This window comes from Nannobrachium achirus (assembly GCF_963921795.1).
Source record: "Nannobrachium achirus genome assembly, chromosome: 16".
NCBI lineage: Eukaryota > Metazoa > Chordata > Actinopteri > Myctophiformes > Myctophidae > Nannobrachium > Nannobrachium achirus.
Window position 1 is genome coordinate 28,109,170 of NC_137823.1, and position 17,324 is coordinate 28,126,493.

Here is a 17,324-nt window from a genome sequence, read left to right on the forward strand (position 1 = left end):
GCTGTCGCACAACAGTAGTGAAAACAGCAGATCTTAATTAAAAATCAATATGTTTATTTTCATGTTCGCTAATAATGCTTTTCTTTCTCTTTAGAAAATGTTACCAAAGTCAAAACTTTGGTAATCGGCGGTCAAGGACTCTCCAAAATCGGGATCAGACCCAGACCCAAAATCTGGCATTGGTGTCGGGCATTAGTATTAGTATTAGTACACACAAGCCCACGCACCCACCCACACATGCGCATGTGCATGCACACACACATACACACTCAAAAGCTCCAGCTAATCTCTTTCCGCCAGAAGGGATATGCCTGGCAGACAAGCTGTAACCTTCACCCTCTTCCAGTCTTAAAACCCGAGGAAATATTCTTTTTAATGTGCCTCTCTCTTAAAACCAACGATTTAACCCTCAAATACCGGGGAACGTGCCCGAGTCGCGTTCGATTTTAACCACTTTAACCATTATTTTATGCTTTAACTATTGAAAAATAGCAGATATACAAGCTCACAGCGTGGCACCGAGTGCCGCGCTGCGAGCTTGTAGATCTGCTATTTAAAAAAAAAAAATCACACCCGTGTGAACTGAGCGGTGGTTTACCCCCCCCCCCCCCCCCTTCCCCCCTGTGTGTGTGTGTGTGTGTGTGTGTGTGTGCGCGTGTGTGTGTGTGTGTGCCTGGTCTGGCCTGGCCTGAACAACAGCGCCCCTCCCTTAACATGTGTGGTCATAAAAGGTACTGCAGGCCTGCAGGCTACATACAGACACACACGCACACACACACGCACGCACACACACACGCATACACACACGGCCACGTATAGGAGACGGTGTAACCACCGCTCAAAAAACATGTGCAAATCTTTGAATATCTTTGACCCGATCTTTGCCCCGACTTCTAAATCCTTCCTCTAAATCAGCGGTTCTCCAAACTTTTTCATGTCAAGGACCCCCAAAATTACAGGTATTTGGCCACGGACTCTCATTTCAAAATATGTTGTTCCAGGGACCCCCAGAAGCAAATATTTGAGTTACAAATGTTCGCTTTTAAATAGATATATTCAAAGAAAAAAAAATCTAGATTTTTCCAAAAACAGCAGATCTACAAGCTCGCAGCGCGGCACTCGGTGCCGCGCTGCGAGCTTGTATATCTGCTGTTTTTCAATAGTTAAAAGCATTCAATAATTCTAGGCCTAAACGGGTTAAAAAGACAAGTTTGAGTCCTGTGGTCTTTTTACATCGCAGCGTGGCTGCTCTAATTGCCAGAGACAAGCCTCATATAGCAGCGGACACATGCCTCCTAGCAGCCTTTCCAACAAATGGCATAATTACGTTAAAATGGCTTTTCCGCGGAAAAGTAAGAAATGTGTTAGAAACAAGGACAGAGAAACAGGCATTCGTTTTTGAGCCTGTGCACACGCAGGAGCGTGAACTGAATATAAATTGGCAAAAGCATTAAATATTGAATGGGAAAAATATTCCCATGCCTCTCTTTGCTTATATAACAGCATTGGCAGGATTCATATGAAGAGGGAATGGGCATATTTTTTTTGAGGCCTGCGTGTCTTGGCACAAATGTACAGTTAACCTATTTAGAACGGGTACACATTATTGTACACATCATTATTTTATGCTTTAACTATTGAAAAATAGCAGATATACAAGCTCACAGCGCGGCACCGAGTGCCGCGCTGCGAGCTTGTAGATCTGCTATTTTTTGAAAAATCGTAAAAATTTGAATCTTGACCCGATTCTATAAGTGTCTTTTGAATCCTTCTAAGGGTTTTTGAAAAACCTATGTTTCTATGTCAGCAATCTGGCCAGCCATCGTCAAAGAAAAGGTCCTTTTCACTTAACTGGAGCTCAGTTAGTCTGTTTTTGAGAGACTACTATGTCAGTGGTTCTCAAACCTTTTCATGTGAAGGACCCCCACAATGATATGTATTTGGCCACGGACCCCCATCTCAAAATATTTAGTTCCAGGGACCACCCAGAAGCAACATTTGAGTTACAAACGTTCGCTTTGAAAATACATATATTCAAAGATCTGCACACATTTTCACGACTTTTTCCAAAAATAGCAGATCTACAAGCTCGCAGCGCGGCACTCGGTGCCGCGCTGTGAGCTTGTATATCTGCTATTTTTTGATAGTTAAAGCATCCAATAATTTTAGGCCTAAATGGGTTAAGCGCCGCCTCAGCCTCCCACTGCAGTCTAATTAGATCACAAAGCTCCGAGTTTCATCTCTTCATCTTAAACCCAGAGCCCCATGTACAGTACTTACAGAACCACATACTTAAGCATTTAGCAGCATTGTAAAACAGGCAGCGTTAATATTATGTCATGTCTGTGATCAATCAATATTTGACAATATGAGGAAGAGCGCCACGAGAAACACAAACACCACCCAGCAAAGCAGTGATAGCTGAGTGGTTAGTGTCCACACCTAGGACTCCGGAGGTCCCAGAGGTCGCAGGTACGATTCCCCGCTCCAGCTATCACTGCTCCCCTCCCCGCGCGCCTTGTGCGAAGCACTGGGGGTCAGCTGGGTTAATTTGAATTTCCCTTGTGGGAGGACGTAGGTAAATTCTTCTTTTTCTTAAAGCACGGTCAGGACCTGGATCAATCAGTGACGTCTTGATTTGGGGCCAGATCAAGTCAAACCATGACTAGTCAGATCTGGCCTATAGAATATGACCTGATTTCAACCAACATAAATCCTGCCCACGGGGGTGGCCGCTGGCCTAGTGGTCAAGGCGTATATACCACATACTAGGCTATGATGCCTGCTGGCATCGCCGGTTCGATTCCCGATCTGGACGACCTTTGCCACATGTCATTCCCCATCTCTCTCCCCATTTCATGTCAGTCTACTGTCCTATCAAATAAAGGCATAAAAAAGCAAAAAAAAAGAAAAAACAAATCTTGAAAAAAGAAAAAATCCTGCCCACGAAAATGAATGTCCTGGTCCTGGATTAATCAGAGAGGGTCCGATCGAGGCCAGATACATATCATAACTAGTCGGATATGTCCTAGAATATAACCTTACATGCTCATATTTCAACTAACATTACAAACAATAACAATAATCCTGTCAAACAAAAAAGTCCATATGATGTCTGGGTAATGACGTCAAGCCCATCCCCATATGGGCTGTGATCTGGCCTAGTTCTGAACGTCACCAGAGTCACCGGAGGACATTATCATAACGTCATTTGGCTTGCAGGGTAGGCTTAATTTATGGTCTGTTGAAACCAATTTCTTTATACAGTCTATGCTCTTAACCTGCCACTGACAAATCAGTTTCAACTGCGTGTTCAATCATGGTGGTTGCAATGCTAAGCTTGACTGCAGCCTTCTAAACATAAAGCAATAGCCTAGGCATAGATGCTGGGCTCATGAACTAATTTAACTCGACACACAGCGGTGAAACAGCTACTTAGCTGATGACAAAAGAGCTTATTTGCTAAATTACCAGTGTATTGCTTTACCTTTAAGCGTACCCTAGACGCCCAAGCTCAGAGTAATTCAAGGTCAGGGGTGAGCAGATAAGACGAGGAATGAGCAATTGTTAACAGATATTTAATGGTCTGTGTTTTACACTGATAGTGCGGGAGGAAAACGTGGTGGAGACTGTAATCCATTCTCCTAAGGCTGACCATTTGTTTTCCTCTTTTGTGATAAATTATACCACTACACTAAAAATGAATTAAAAGAACAAGCCAGGGGAACGACAAACTTGATCACAGTTTTATACAATGGTATAGGTCAAAGCACACAATCTAATAGGATAACAGGTATGGTATAATGACCGTATACATGGCTGTGAAGTCTGCCTTTATGTACTGTAGCTCTAAAATGGTTTAGGTCAAAGCACACAATCTAATAGGATAACAGGTGTGGTATAATAACCGTATACCATGGCTGTGAAGTCTGCCTTTATGCAGCTTGTCAGGGAACAATCTCTATTTCACCTATATAGTCCAATCTGATAACATTTTAGGTGAGAAATGGGCCATGCTTTTGCTCAATATTGATTCGTTTCACATGTGCAATGGGTAGTTTAAAAGGCTGTTGCAATATCCGGAGGTTTCCATGCGGTTATATAGGGAAGTGGTTCTCAACCTGTGGGTCGGGACCCAAATTATTTTGCGGGGTCCCGAGATGATTAGCTTAATGTGAAACATTGTTTTCTCACTCAACTGTAAACAAACCAACATACAGTTTAAGTGTATAGATGGTATATGCACATTTTAAAGTGACGATTTAAGGACCTTTTAGTACCTCTAAAATGACAAATTAAACATTGGCCAAGTTGTCAAATATTAGAGGCAGAAATTGTGAAAATAGCCGATCTACATACTCACAACGCCTTGCAAAGCAAGGCGTTGTGAGCATGTAGATCGGATATTTTCACAATTTCTCCATTGCCTCGTGTTGCGAGGCGTTGTGAGCATGTAGATCTGCTATTTTCACAATAGAACCGTGTTATACAAAATGATATGCCTCAACTCTTAGTGCTCGTCAGGGAGGGGGGTCCCCAGTTCAAATATAATAGTTTTGGGGGTCGCGGCCTGAAAAGGTTGAGTTCCACTGATATAGGGGATAGTGACCCTGTTATTTGGGCAGGCATTCAGGGACTACATTCTTATAGAGATTATTCTCATAATAGAAGTGTCAAAAAATGATTGAATTTTTTTTGGGGGGGGGGGGGGAATATATCAGCTTTTCATGTTTGTGGTAAATTGAATGCACATCCCATCATGTTGGTGATGTAAAACACTGAATGAATTTAAGAAAGGAAGGCGCAAAACTCCCTTTTTCACAGATCTTCCTCAGGTTATAAATGTGTCACATTTAAGCAGAAGAATATCCGTAAGGATAGAAATGTGGAGAAATTAAACGTTTTGTACGGGGCATAAGATGTGAGTTGTGCTAGACTGTAAACAAATATGGACAGTGGAAAGCCATTGGTTTCTATGCAGCGAAAATTACGCTTTTTTTGGCCCTTGGTATCTGTGTCGCCATCATTGTTTTAATGGTGCCAGAGGAAGGCTATTGGCTGCCAACGGTCACGTGCAACCGCAGGGATACATGGGACATTGTCTTGAGCTTGCCGAAAATAAAGCACACAAAGAAGAAGCCTATGATCACAAGCCCCTCCTACAGCATAACCTGCTATAACATCAAATATAACATAAATTGGACCATATTTTCACAAAGCGCATATCATGGTGATTGAAACACGGCTTTAAACTAGCGACAGGAACCATAAAGTATTTATGACAATGTTTATTAAGGTAAGAAAATCAAATTTAAAAGTCCAGGGGAAATGAATGGAATCCTATGGAGAACATGTTGCTTCTGGTACCGGAACAGCGCAACTAGCGGCCAATCATAGGAACTTTCAGTTCTGTGATTGCCATATTTGGTAACCATTTTTAAAAGTTATCAAACATTCGATGTGGTAGTAGCGACGTCACACTGCTTCACGCCGTGGCCGTGCTGATAAAGCACTCCCTCTCATGCGTTATTGCAGAAAGTTGGATTTTCACGCAATTTTCTTCCTACTGCGTGCCTTCATTTAGAGAAGGAACCAGAGCAGGTCCTGTAACGCATTGACCTTTAATCCGCTTTGTCAAATGTCCCTCCCTAGCTCTGTGTTCTGTACCTTCTCATGCACCCCAAACACATATCGTCGTTGTCGGGTGAAAACCTTGTATGTCCAAAACCGTTCGTTTTGCATTTTCCATTTTAAAAATGATTTAAACTAGTGAAAACAGCCAATCTACAAGCACAAGCACAAGCACAAGCACACAACGCCTCGCGGTGCGAGACGTTGTGTGCTTGTAGATCTGCTGTTTTCACTACTTTTGTGTGACGGCCTTGTATGATGAAGCAGGGCTTTTGCGAAAGAACATACAAATTTTAAACTTGGAGAAACGAGGTTTCCACCCGACAACGACGATATATTATACATACTCACTCTCTCTCTCTCTCTTTCTCACTCTGGCAGAGAAGTCAGAAGAACACTGACAGAGCTTACAAAGATTCCAAACCGTTTGCGTTTAGATCGACAGATTGTGTAATCCAATTTATTTTGTAATTTCGTTTTGCCTTGTCACAGCGCCAAAGCCGCGTCAACATTTATGATGTTAAATAATTTACCATCTCAGAGCCGAAACACTACCGCTAACTTTGTACTACTAAAAAGGAACAGAGAGAGAGAGAGAGAGAGAGAGAGAGAGAGAGAGAGAGAGAGAGAGAGAGAGAGAGAGAGAGAGAGAAGAGAGAGAGAGAGAAAGAGAGAGAGACAGTAAAATCCTCAGGGTTAATTTATCAATTTGTAACTCGGAGTGTACAGATTTGTACAAACTAGGCCAATACCCATTTGGAACCATGCCGCTGGAAAGGATGCGCGTTGGGAACGCATGCCCCTCCAGTTATGCAACACCAGGTGTACCTGTTATACCCCACTCGCACTTGCAGGCATACAATGCAGAGGTTTTGCGCATTTAAGGATAGATAGATGTAATGTAAAAAAAGAATATATATATATATATATATATATATATATATATATATTTTTTTTTTACCGAATGTAAAGTACTGTTCTTAAGCACAATTTTGAGATATTTTTGAGCGGTTAACTGCTCCTACAGTACATTTGGGCGCGTCATAGCTCAGGGGTAGAGAAACTGTCATTGGAGCACGAAGGGTTCCCGAAGGTTTTCCTGTTCGAATCCGGGCTCCCCCTGAGTTAAGGTCGAAGTCTCGAAGAGTCCTTGAGCAAGACTCTGAACCCCTGAATGTAATGCACAATCTATGTAAAGCGCCTTGGCAAAAAGCGCTATATAAATGCACCATTTACCATTTACATTTGGCTTTGTCTGTATGTGGTCCCTATGTCCGCATGAGTGTCCGTATGAGCACGAGACTAACGTCACAGAAAGTACGCAGAGACAACTGTTGTCACGGACAGAACAGCCCATACAAGGAGATATGTTGTGTTTGATACCATGCACAAAAAAGGTGCATTTTTTTTTTTACAATTTTAAATATTCTACCCCACTACATCACAGAGGAACATAATGTACCTCTACTCCACTCCAATTATATGAAAACTTTAGTTTTAGCTTTAGCTTTACTAAAGATTGTGAAATGTGCACAAATGTAACCAAATGGACGCTCATATCATGTGTCCAGTCGGTTCCGTTTGTACACTCCCAGAGTTCAACTAACATCACCGAGGATTGGACTGTGTGTGACTGTGTGTGTGTGTGTGTGTGTGTGTGTGTGTGTGTGTGTGTGTGTGTGTGTGTGTGTGTGTGTGTGTGTGTGTCGCCAGTGTGCCGCAGACGGCCTGTTTGGCCCTATAGGAGCCTGTTGGTAAGGGAGACAGACAGCAGAAGAATGAATTAGATAGTGGAAAAGGACACATGAAAGGCAGAGGGAAATGGCTGAGAAAAAGGCGCTGAGAGAGAGAGACGGAGAGAGAGAGAGAGAGAGAGAGAGAGAGAGAGAAAGAGAGAAAGAGAGAGAGAGAGAGAGAGAGAGAGAGAGAGAGAGAGAGAGAGAGAGAGAGAGAGAGAGAGAGAGAGAGAGAGAGAGAACCCAAGAGAGGCCGAGTCAAACGGAGCGATAGAAGAGAAATGAACGGCTGGAAGGAAGGAGCTATATATGGGCAGGGGCGTCACAAGGGGGGTGGAAAGTGGGACTGAGTTACTAGGGCCCAAGGTGGAGGCAGGGAGGGGCCTTAATTATTTTATGCTTTAGCTATTGAAAAATAGCAGATATACAAGCTCACAGCGCGGCACCGGGTGCCGCGGCACCGGGTGCCGCGCTGCAAGCTCGTAGATCTGCTATTTTTTGAAAAGTCGTGAAAATGTACACCTGCAAATCATTGAATATGTGTATTTTTAAGCGAATATTTTCAACTCAAATTTTGCTTCTGGGTGGTCCCTGGAACTAAATATTTTGAGATGGGGGTCCGTGGGCAAACACATATCATTTTGGGGGTCCTTAACGTGAAAATGTTTGAGCAGCACTGACATAGAAACATAGGATTTTCAAAAAACCTTAGAAGGATTTGAAATATTCAAAGACTAGCAGATCTACTGCCGCGCTGTGAGTTTGTATATCTGCTATTTTTCAATAGTTAAAGCACAAAATGTGAGTGAATCCTTGTACCCGGGGCCCAGAATTTGGTGCTACGACACCCCTGGCTATGAGAGAGAGAAGAGAGAGAGAGAGAGAAATCAAAGCAGGCACAGCTTCATGAAGTAAAACCCAATATCATCGCTGATCAAGCTACTTTGCAGGCACTTTGTTCCTGTCAGGCTGACAGAGGCCAACCACCACTTAGCCTGCAGCAGCAGCCTCAGGCCGACGCCATGTCGTGGCATCATTTATAAAGGTTCAACGTAGGGGCTGAAAGGATCGTTCCAATTGATCGATAGATCGTTCCACAGTGCAACCGAGAAGGTTTTAGTTTATTCGTTCAGCGGAAAAACTAAATTACAGAATAGGATAGAATAGAACATTCTAATATGAAAAAATATATACACATTAATTGCTGCGCATTAATTGTGCTTTAATGAGCGTTTGCCATCATTTTGTACATCATTACCTACAATATTTACCATCACTTTACTACCTAAAGGGATAACACAGATTATTAGGACCACAGCCACGTCCCTCTGATTCAGACATAGGCTAACCATAAACAAACCCAATACATCCATATATAGGCATGTCACTATGACTCAGACATAACCATAAACCAGGGGCGGACTGGCCATCTGGCATACCGGGCATATGCCCGGTGGGCCGCTAGGTCAGAGGGCTGGTGGGCCGAAAAAAAGAAAGAAAAAAAAACTTTTTTTTTTTTTCAAAAAATATTTTCGGGGAGTAGTGAAAGTTACAGGTAAGGTGAGTGCGATATGAAACGTAAGCTTAACATAATCACAGTAATCCTTAATCATGTTCAATCATATTCAAGGGCTTTTGGAGACATGAGACAGACACAGAGCCCTGCAGAGGGGAGGTGATTGTGTCAGACTCTGTGTCCAGCTGGCAGCTGATGCCAATAAGTAGTAACTGCCCCTTGTTAATGGATCAAAGGAAGGCAATTATCTCTCACTGCACTGTCAACTAGCTGCTACAGATGCATACTTTAAGCAGACTGGTTAATTGGTTCTTAACTTATTTTGTTTCAACTTTAAGGAGTGCATTTCTCATAATAATAATAATAATAATGGTGGTATAAAAGCAGCAACAACACTAGTTACTAGTGTCAACCTTTTCTCAACCTTTTTTCTGCCAGGGCACACATTGCCAAAAGATCCCTGCTTGCTAATGCTAAGTTGTTATTTGCCAATGTCATGTTCATACTCCCCTTGTTGGTGAGAACTGTACGCTAACTTATACAATTTATGGATTGTGTAGTTGCCTGTGGGTTGTGTAGTTATCATTTATGTTGTTCTGTAAAAGTTGTGGTATTAAGAGCTTGTGTATTTGTATGTGCCTCGACCGGATGAGTCGGTAGAGTATCTGCGCGCGCGCTGGTTGTGGGGGCTGGTCTGGGCGAAGATGCCAGGGCTGAATTTTAGTCCCAGTCCGTCCCTGCCATAAACAAACCTGATACGTCCATGTACAGTATAAGCAAAGCATGTCACTATGACTCAGACATAACCAAACATTATACAGTATGCCCAATTATAGGCATACATATGGGAGATTTGCAGACCTTGTTAAAGCCACACAGATATGTGATTCATTTGTATTACGTACATATTCGTGTGCATTCCTCGGACCTGTCTCCATGTACCGTAAGTTCCTCGGAATTTGTCTTTGTGTGTGTGTAATGTGTACATATGAGCACGTAGTCTGCATACGTGTGTGTGCACATGTGTGCGACCATGCCTACCTGACCAGTGGCCGGTGGTGGCCCCGGTGCGGTCGGTGCAGGAGTTGCTGACGGGGAGGAAGACGGTCTCCCAGCCCCCGGTGGCGTAGCGCCAGTTGTGCGACTCCAGGATGAGGGTGCGCCCGGTGCCGTACGCGATCATGAAGCAGTAGACCACGTGGTGCAGCTGGCAGCCGTAGCCGCAGCCCTTGTTGATGTTGCACACCAGCTTCCGCGCCTTGCTGCAGTCAGCGGGATTCTGGGAATTGGAGGAAAGGGAAGGGAAGGACATGGTGGTTAAAGAGGTGGTGCCATACTTGATGCAGGAAAACACACATGGAGATGACATGTATCTGGTCAAGGTGCTGCTGGCAGCCAGCAAAAAAGCAATAACAAGATTGTGGTATAAAAATGACCCTCCAACTTGTGAGCAGTGGCTGTGCATTGTGGAGGAATGTAATGGAGAGATTTAGATACAAACTCAGGATACAAGAAGATCTTGAGAAAGGTGAGAAATGGACTGAATAAATAACCCAACAGAATGACACCGCGAATGTTTAATATGGACTACAATGTGATGATCAAAATGATGTAAAAATGTTGACCCTGTGAAGATATGTACATGTGCAACTGCAAATAAAAATTATGTTTAAAAAGAAAAAGAGGTGGTGCCATAGTTGTGTACTTTTTCTGTTTTGTATGTGTCTATGGAGTTAACATTACTCTAATAGATCCCCAGGTGTGGTTATAATGTGCACATTTGCCGTCCCTGTGTATTGTTGGTTACTTCCTGAAAGCTGAAAGCCTCTGAGTCAAAAGGCCCAACTGAAAAACACTGAGTTAATGGCATCATAAACTCAGCCCCTCCCAGTTTATCATACACTCAACACTGTGGGTGTGGCTAATTTCAGCTGGCACCACCCACCTGACAACCAGGCATACTTAATGAACTGGTGGGTGTGGCCACATAAAAACCTACTTTTAACACTTTCTGTACACTTTTTTGGAAAAAAATCTTCCTCCTAGTATCCTCCTAAATCATGGCACCCATCTTTAAGGGGAGAGTGGGGGTTCGGTTTCGGCAGAAGGCGGAAAGTTGAGGCCGTCAACCCGTTTAGGCTAGGGATGTTCCTAGCGACCAATTTCACTGACGTGTACACGACAATTTTGTAAACGAATATTCGACTATTCGAAAATTATTATTATTATTTTTTTTTATTGTAATTTCACACAGAATTTTTTTATTGTAATTTCACACAGAAAATAGCCAAAACTTAGCACTTCAATCTATTAGGGCAAACCTCGTTTGAAAAAAGTATCAAGAGTATATAAAAGCCTTTTAAAATGTTATATAATATTGAAATCTTGCTCAAATTAATCAATTACGTCATTGCGTGAATCTAGGTCAGATCAATAATTAGCGCATCAGTCTCAGCTTGGTCGCTACAACAGCTCTGACTGGAGTCGCTATACTAACTGAGCAACAGCTCTGTTCTCTGCAAAGTTAGCTACATAATGGTTTTCCATTCTCAGCCTATGTATGATTGATTAAGCATTCTCCTTGGCTTGTTCTCACCCCAAACTATGGATTAATTCATGGACCGGATCACAGATGCAGCGTGCAGGCTATCCTACTCGAGGTAACGAGTGATTCACATCCAGTATCTTTAAGATACACGTCGCTTAATTGCCATTAATTTACTCGCGCAGCGGACAGCCTGCTTGGTGTGTGGCTGCATGCAGTGCCATGCACACTCACTGCAGGTCAGCGCGACCAGGGACCACAGCGCCAACAGTCAGACTGTGACACACAGACAGTCATGCTTGTTTAATTTGCTTGTTAAAAAGTAACATTTTATTAAGACAAGACAGTAATATGGGCGCAGAATTTAAATGTTTAATAAAGTTAATATCTCAATAATTAAAAATATATTTAATAGAATAATCGAATTGTATTTTCAAAACGAATAGTGGTTTACAAACCGTGTAATCGGATAACCGAATACACGCGCACATCCCTAGTTTAGGCCCTGGAAAAGCATCTGTGTCACTTTTTTAGATTTCAACCACTCCGACCGTTATTTCATGCATTGGCTATTCAAAAATAGCAGATAAGATCATAGCGCGGCACTATGAGTTTGTAGATCTGCTATTTTTTTTAAATCATGAAAATATGTGCACATTTTGAATATTATTTTTAAAGCGAACATTTGTACAGTAACTCAAATCTTTCTTTCTCGGAGTCTCTGGAAAAAAATGCTTTGAGATGGGGGTCCGCGGTCAAATACATATAATTCTAGGGGTCCCTGACGTTAAAAGGTTTGAGTACCACTGAATTATAGAAACATCTGAAAACGTACGTATTCAGAAAACCATTAGGATTTAGAAGACTCCGATCTATATGGGTTAATGACCATTTTATTGTTTGACCTTCCTATTGCCTCTCTGACTGCAAGGCACACTTTGCACAGTAAAACCCTCAGTGTAAACGTAACTCTGAACGTGTACAAATGTAACCGAAGCTACTGGTCTCTCCTCGATTACCCCCTTTCTCTTTCATGCTCTATCCCAGGGGTCTTCAACGTTTTCAGGCCAAGGACCACTTAGCTGAGAGACAGATGAACCCCCAGATTCCATATAGTTTCATCGTTTGACAGCACAATCTATGTATGTCAGTGTATTTTGGATTCATGTCAATTGGTGTTATCAGATATGTAACCACTTGAACCGTCAATACTTAATAAACTTGACCTTTCACTCTGTACTTAGTCTGCTCTTTTTCCCCTCTACACCAAAACTCTTTGCCGAAAATAGCCGATCTACAAGCTCACAACGCCTCGCAGCGCGAGGCATTGTGAGCTTGTAGATCTGCTATTGTGGGCTAAAGTTCTCAGAATATGGACATTAGGGTTCAAGTGGTTTAAAAAAGGAGAAAAAAGTTTATGTCACACAAAGATTTGAAGGACCCCTGTAGTAACTCTGAGGACCCCCTAGGGGTCCCGGACACCCTGTTGAATGAAGACCCCTGCTACCTGATTCCCCTCCGCGTCTCTCACGCGTCATAAATGTGCGTAACACACAGAAGCGTCACACAGATGGAGAGGGAGGGCGTATAATGCTGCATGGAAGACGGGAGGAAAAGGATAGGGAGTTTTTCTTCCTTTTAAAAAAACAACAATAACAAAGAGACAGAGTGGAAGCCAGCAGAGTGAGTCACGCTGCGTTCTCAATGAGACGCGGATGAGAGCGAGCGTTTGCGCTGCCGTGAGCCTCCAACGCACATCAGCTCTGGTGCCAACTCATCTTCCTAAACAGCAATTACTGGCTGATGGGAGTGTTTTCCTCATTAGGCCATTTAGACCCGGAACGCATCCGCGCGGCACTCTAGATTCCACACACTTCAACCGCGAGCTTGTAGATCTGCTATTTTTGAAAAATCGTGAACATCATAGCAAATCTTTGCCTATGCGAACATTTGTAACTCAAATCTTTCTTTCTCCGGGTCCCTGGAACAACATATTTTGAGATGGGGGTGTCTGCGCCCTGGTCAAATACATACCCAGCAAGCACGTTCAGACCAATCATTGACGTCTCAATTGGGGCCAGATCACAGCCCATATGGGGATGATCTTGACGTCATTACCAGGACGTCATATGGACTTTTTCGTTTGACAGGATTTATGTTGGTTGAAATCACGTGGTATTCTAGACCAGATAAATATCATAACTAGTCAGATATGTCCCAGAATATAACCTTACATGCTCATATTTCAACTAATATTACAAACAATAACAATGATCCTGTCAAACTAAAAAAGTCCATATGACGTCCTGGTAATGACGTCAAGATCATCCCATTATGGGCTGTGATCTGGCCCCAATCGAGACGTCACTGATTGGTCCAGGTCCTGACAGTGCTTGCTGGGTATCATTCTAGGGGGCCTTGACATTAGAAAGTTTGAGCAAACATGCGTTTTTTCAAAAACGGATTTAAAAGGCATTTTGTAGAATCGACTTCGGCTCTCAATGGGTTAGACTACCACAGCTGTAGCTAGCTCGTGGTAATCAGGCTGTGCGGCGACATGCGTCGGCTAATGCTGCCGCACGTGCTAGCAACGGAGGGTAGAAGACAATGATATGCAATATATCGTTCCTTCCATGTTCTAAAGAGTTATATTATTGCCACCATAGCAACACTTAGTGATGTATATAAAAAAAAAATCATAATGGTCTTGGTGCCAACAATGCCAGTCACTCGGGTATTTTCTTTTGAGGAGTTATGATTTCAACTCTAAAAAGCGCGGCGTGCCTGCTGACAGACGTTAACAATCCACCACAGCGTTTTTGGGCAGAAAATGTATTTTACAAAATGATTAAAAAAATACATAAAGGACTTGTTGAAAGGCTGTTTTTTTCCCACAAGAGGAGCAGAGAGACAGAGTTTAAAAAAGGCACACAAAAGAGAGAGAGAGAGAGAGAGAGAGAGAGAGAGAGAGAGAGAGAGAGAGAGAGAGAGAGAGAAGGACGGAGCAGGGGCGTCACAAGGGGGGGGGGGGGGGGGGGAAGTGGGACGGAGTTACTAGGGCCCAAGGTGGAGGGGCCTTAATTATTTCACATTTTAGCTATTGAAAAATAGCAGATATACAAGCTCACAGCGCAGCACCGAGTGCCGCGCTGTGAGCTTGTAGATCTGCTATTTTTGAAAAGTCGTGAACATTTGTAACTGAAATTTTGCTTCTGGGGAGGGTCCCTGGAACTAAATATTTTGAGATGGGGGTCCGTGGCCAAATACATATCATCTTGGGGGTCCTTCACATAAAAAAGTTTGAGCACCACTGACATGGAAACATACGTTTCTTGCACACATTTTCACAATCTACAAGCTTGTATATCTGCTATTTTTCATTCACGGGGGGCCCGCAGTGAATCCTTGTACCCAGGGCCCAGAATTTGGTGTGACGCCCCTGGAGGGAGGGAGGCATAGAGTGAAAGCAGAGCGGAGGAGAGGGGAGGAGGGCGAGCTTCATTTAGAGTCTTGGGCCAGTAATGACGAGAGTGGAATGGTGCCGGAGCGCCCAGAGACCTGGTTCAAGGATAATGACAGCAGAGGGGAGCACAAAGACAGAGCATGAGTGCCACTCTGTAGGTTAAGTGGCTGTTTAAACGGTGTGCATTGTGCAGTATGAAAATGCAGAGGCGGCCACATAGTGACTCATTATGGAGAGAGAGAGAGTGCCCGCCGCGTGGTTATTTGCAGAGGGGGTGTGTGTGTGTGTGTATTACTATATTTGTGAGGGTCAAATGTACCCACAAGTATGGTAGAAATGTAGCTTCAGCATTAGTTTATGCAGGACACGGGAGTCTAGCCCCGCCCAGCTGTAGTCAGCTGTCAGTCAGCTCTTTTCCCAATTCTCATTCACATAGCAGCTAGTCACACTGTATCAACTCCAACCAAAGCGCTCATTCAGTAGGGGAGGCTTCTTTAAATACGGCTTGCTTTCTCTACCTTTGCTTGGTTTCCAAAGCTTCGGAACATTCGCTGCTAGCTGCCTTCTCCACCACAGCCTCCACCTTTGATCAGTCTGGCTAAGCTCAAATACTGTGATTTTGACTGTCATGTATTGCTTTTGTTCTGCTATTCTATCCCTATGGGGGGTCTTGCTTAGCGTTCCCTGATTTTGCTTAGCATGCTCAAAAAGCATGCACAAAATTCGGGGAACATCTCCGAACGCGGAGCCCTTCAAGCGCCAAGATTAACTGTATTCTAACCCTATGCAATAAATGGTTAAACCTACTTTGACGTGAGTGTTCCTGACTACATTTGAGAACTAGACATTGTGAGGATCATTTTCCTACTGTAGTCCTCACAAGAGAATATGTTGTCTTATGGTTAGAAAGTTATTAAAGAGGTGGTGCCATATTTTTGTACTTTTTCTGTTTTGTATGTGTCTATGGAGTTAATTACTCTAATAGACTCCCAGGTGTGGTTATAATATGCAAATATGCCTTCCCTGTGTATTTGTGGTTACTCCCTGAAAGCTGAAAGCCTCTGAGACATCATAAAGAAATTGCAGATTTACAAGCTCACAATGCGGTATATTTTGATGGCAATACATTCTTACTTTTACTCAAGTACATTTTAAATTCTGGACTTGTAACAGAGTATTTCTACATTGCAGTATTGAAGTATTGATATATTGATATAGTAACAAATGTGAGTCCTATTTCCACCGCTGTTCGCGGATCAGCTATTTTCGGCTTTAGGTGTAGGGTAAAAAACGAATTGCAAAATTCCTCCCGAGTATAGTAAGACAAAGAGTGTGTGTGTGTGTGTGTGTGTGTGTGTGTGTGTGTGTGTGTGTGTGTGTGTGTGTGTGTGTGCGTGTGCGTGCACGCGCGTGCGTATGAGTAGCCCGAGAACAATGGGACATGACAAAATTAATGGCGGAGCGCGCCGGTTCAAGTCCCGATAATTATGGGACAACAGGTGCAGAAGTTCCACACGGTCACACAACACGGACAGAGGAGGAAACAAAGTCACACACAGCGTTTCCTTTCTTCTTCCCTCTAAAGGGAAGGATCAATGTGGAGGCTTATATACGATGCTAACAGATAACAGAGAGAAGAAAACCCAATGCTGGTTGTTTTCTAGTTAACCCATTAAGACTTGAACAATACCTAACAATGTCTTCTAAATCCTAATGGTATTCTGAAAAAAATTTAAACTCAAAAGTTTTTATTGTCAAGCACCCCTAGAATGATATGTACCGTTGTTCCCTATTGAGATTGGCACATTGCCTGGGGCAAACTGCCCCGAGATCACACATGTCACACGTGTCTTCTTATTTTTTTCACTCTCAAAAAACGGGGAAATCTCGCTTTTGCGAACGCCCATCATTTCGACCGGAGGGTTAGCGACTCACTCCACGGAGGTTAAGGTTAGGGTGAGGGTTAGAGTCGGGTGTGTCGAAAAGATGTAGTAACAGCGACACGCTCCCCAAAAAACGCCTGCAATGTAGTGCTTTTGAAATGACATTGCAGTGCACATCATCGGGTGATCACTCCTTGCCTCCTGTGAATTGATTTATTTTAGTTTATTTTCTGTTTATGTCATTGCTGAGTGAGGTCAGCAGACAAAGTGACATCAGTGAGATGAAAAAACCTGTCTCAACAGGAAATCTCAACAGGAAACAACGTAATTTGACCGCGGACCCCCCCCATCTCAAAATATTTTGTTCCAGGGACGCCCCAGAAGCAAAGATTTGAGTTAAAAATGTCAGAACGAATATATATTCACAGCTTGTATATCTGCTATTTTTGAATAGCCAAATTGTATAAAAAATGGTGGTTACATGGACGCGTTCCGGATCTTAAACGGTTAATGCGAGAGGCGAGGGACCATTGTTAGCGGCAGACAATAG

General features: G+C 43.1%; 1 protein-coding gene across 1 annotated transcript in view; it reads right to left on the reverse strand.

Moving 5' to 3' along the window:
• fut8b (fucosyltransferase 8b (alpha (1,6) fucosyltransferase)) overlaps nt 1-17,324 on the reverse strand; it is a gene marked incomplete at its 5' end in the record, with an annotated part of 70,199 nt that overhangs the window by 19,071 nt on the left and 33,804 nt on the right. The window contains one exon of the mRNA XM_080744619.1: nt 9,925-10,162. Coding sequence (XP_080600745.1) covers nt 9,925-10,162 — 238 coding nt within the window. The remainder of the gene's footprint in view (nt 1-9,924; nt 10,163-17,324) is intronic.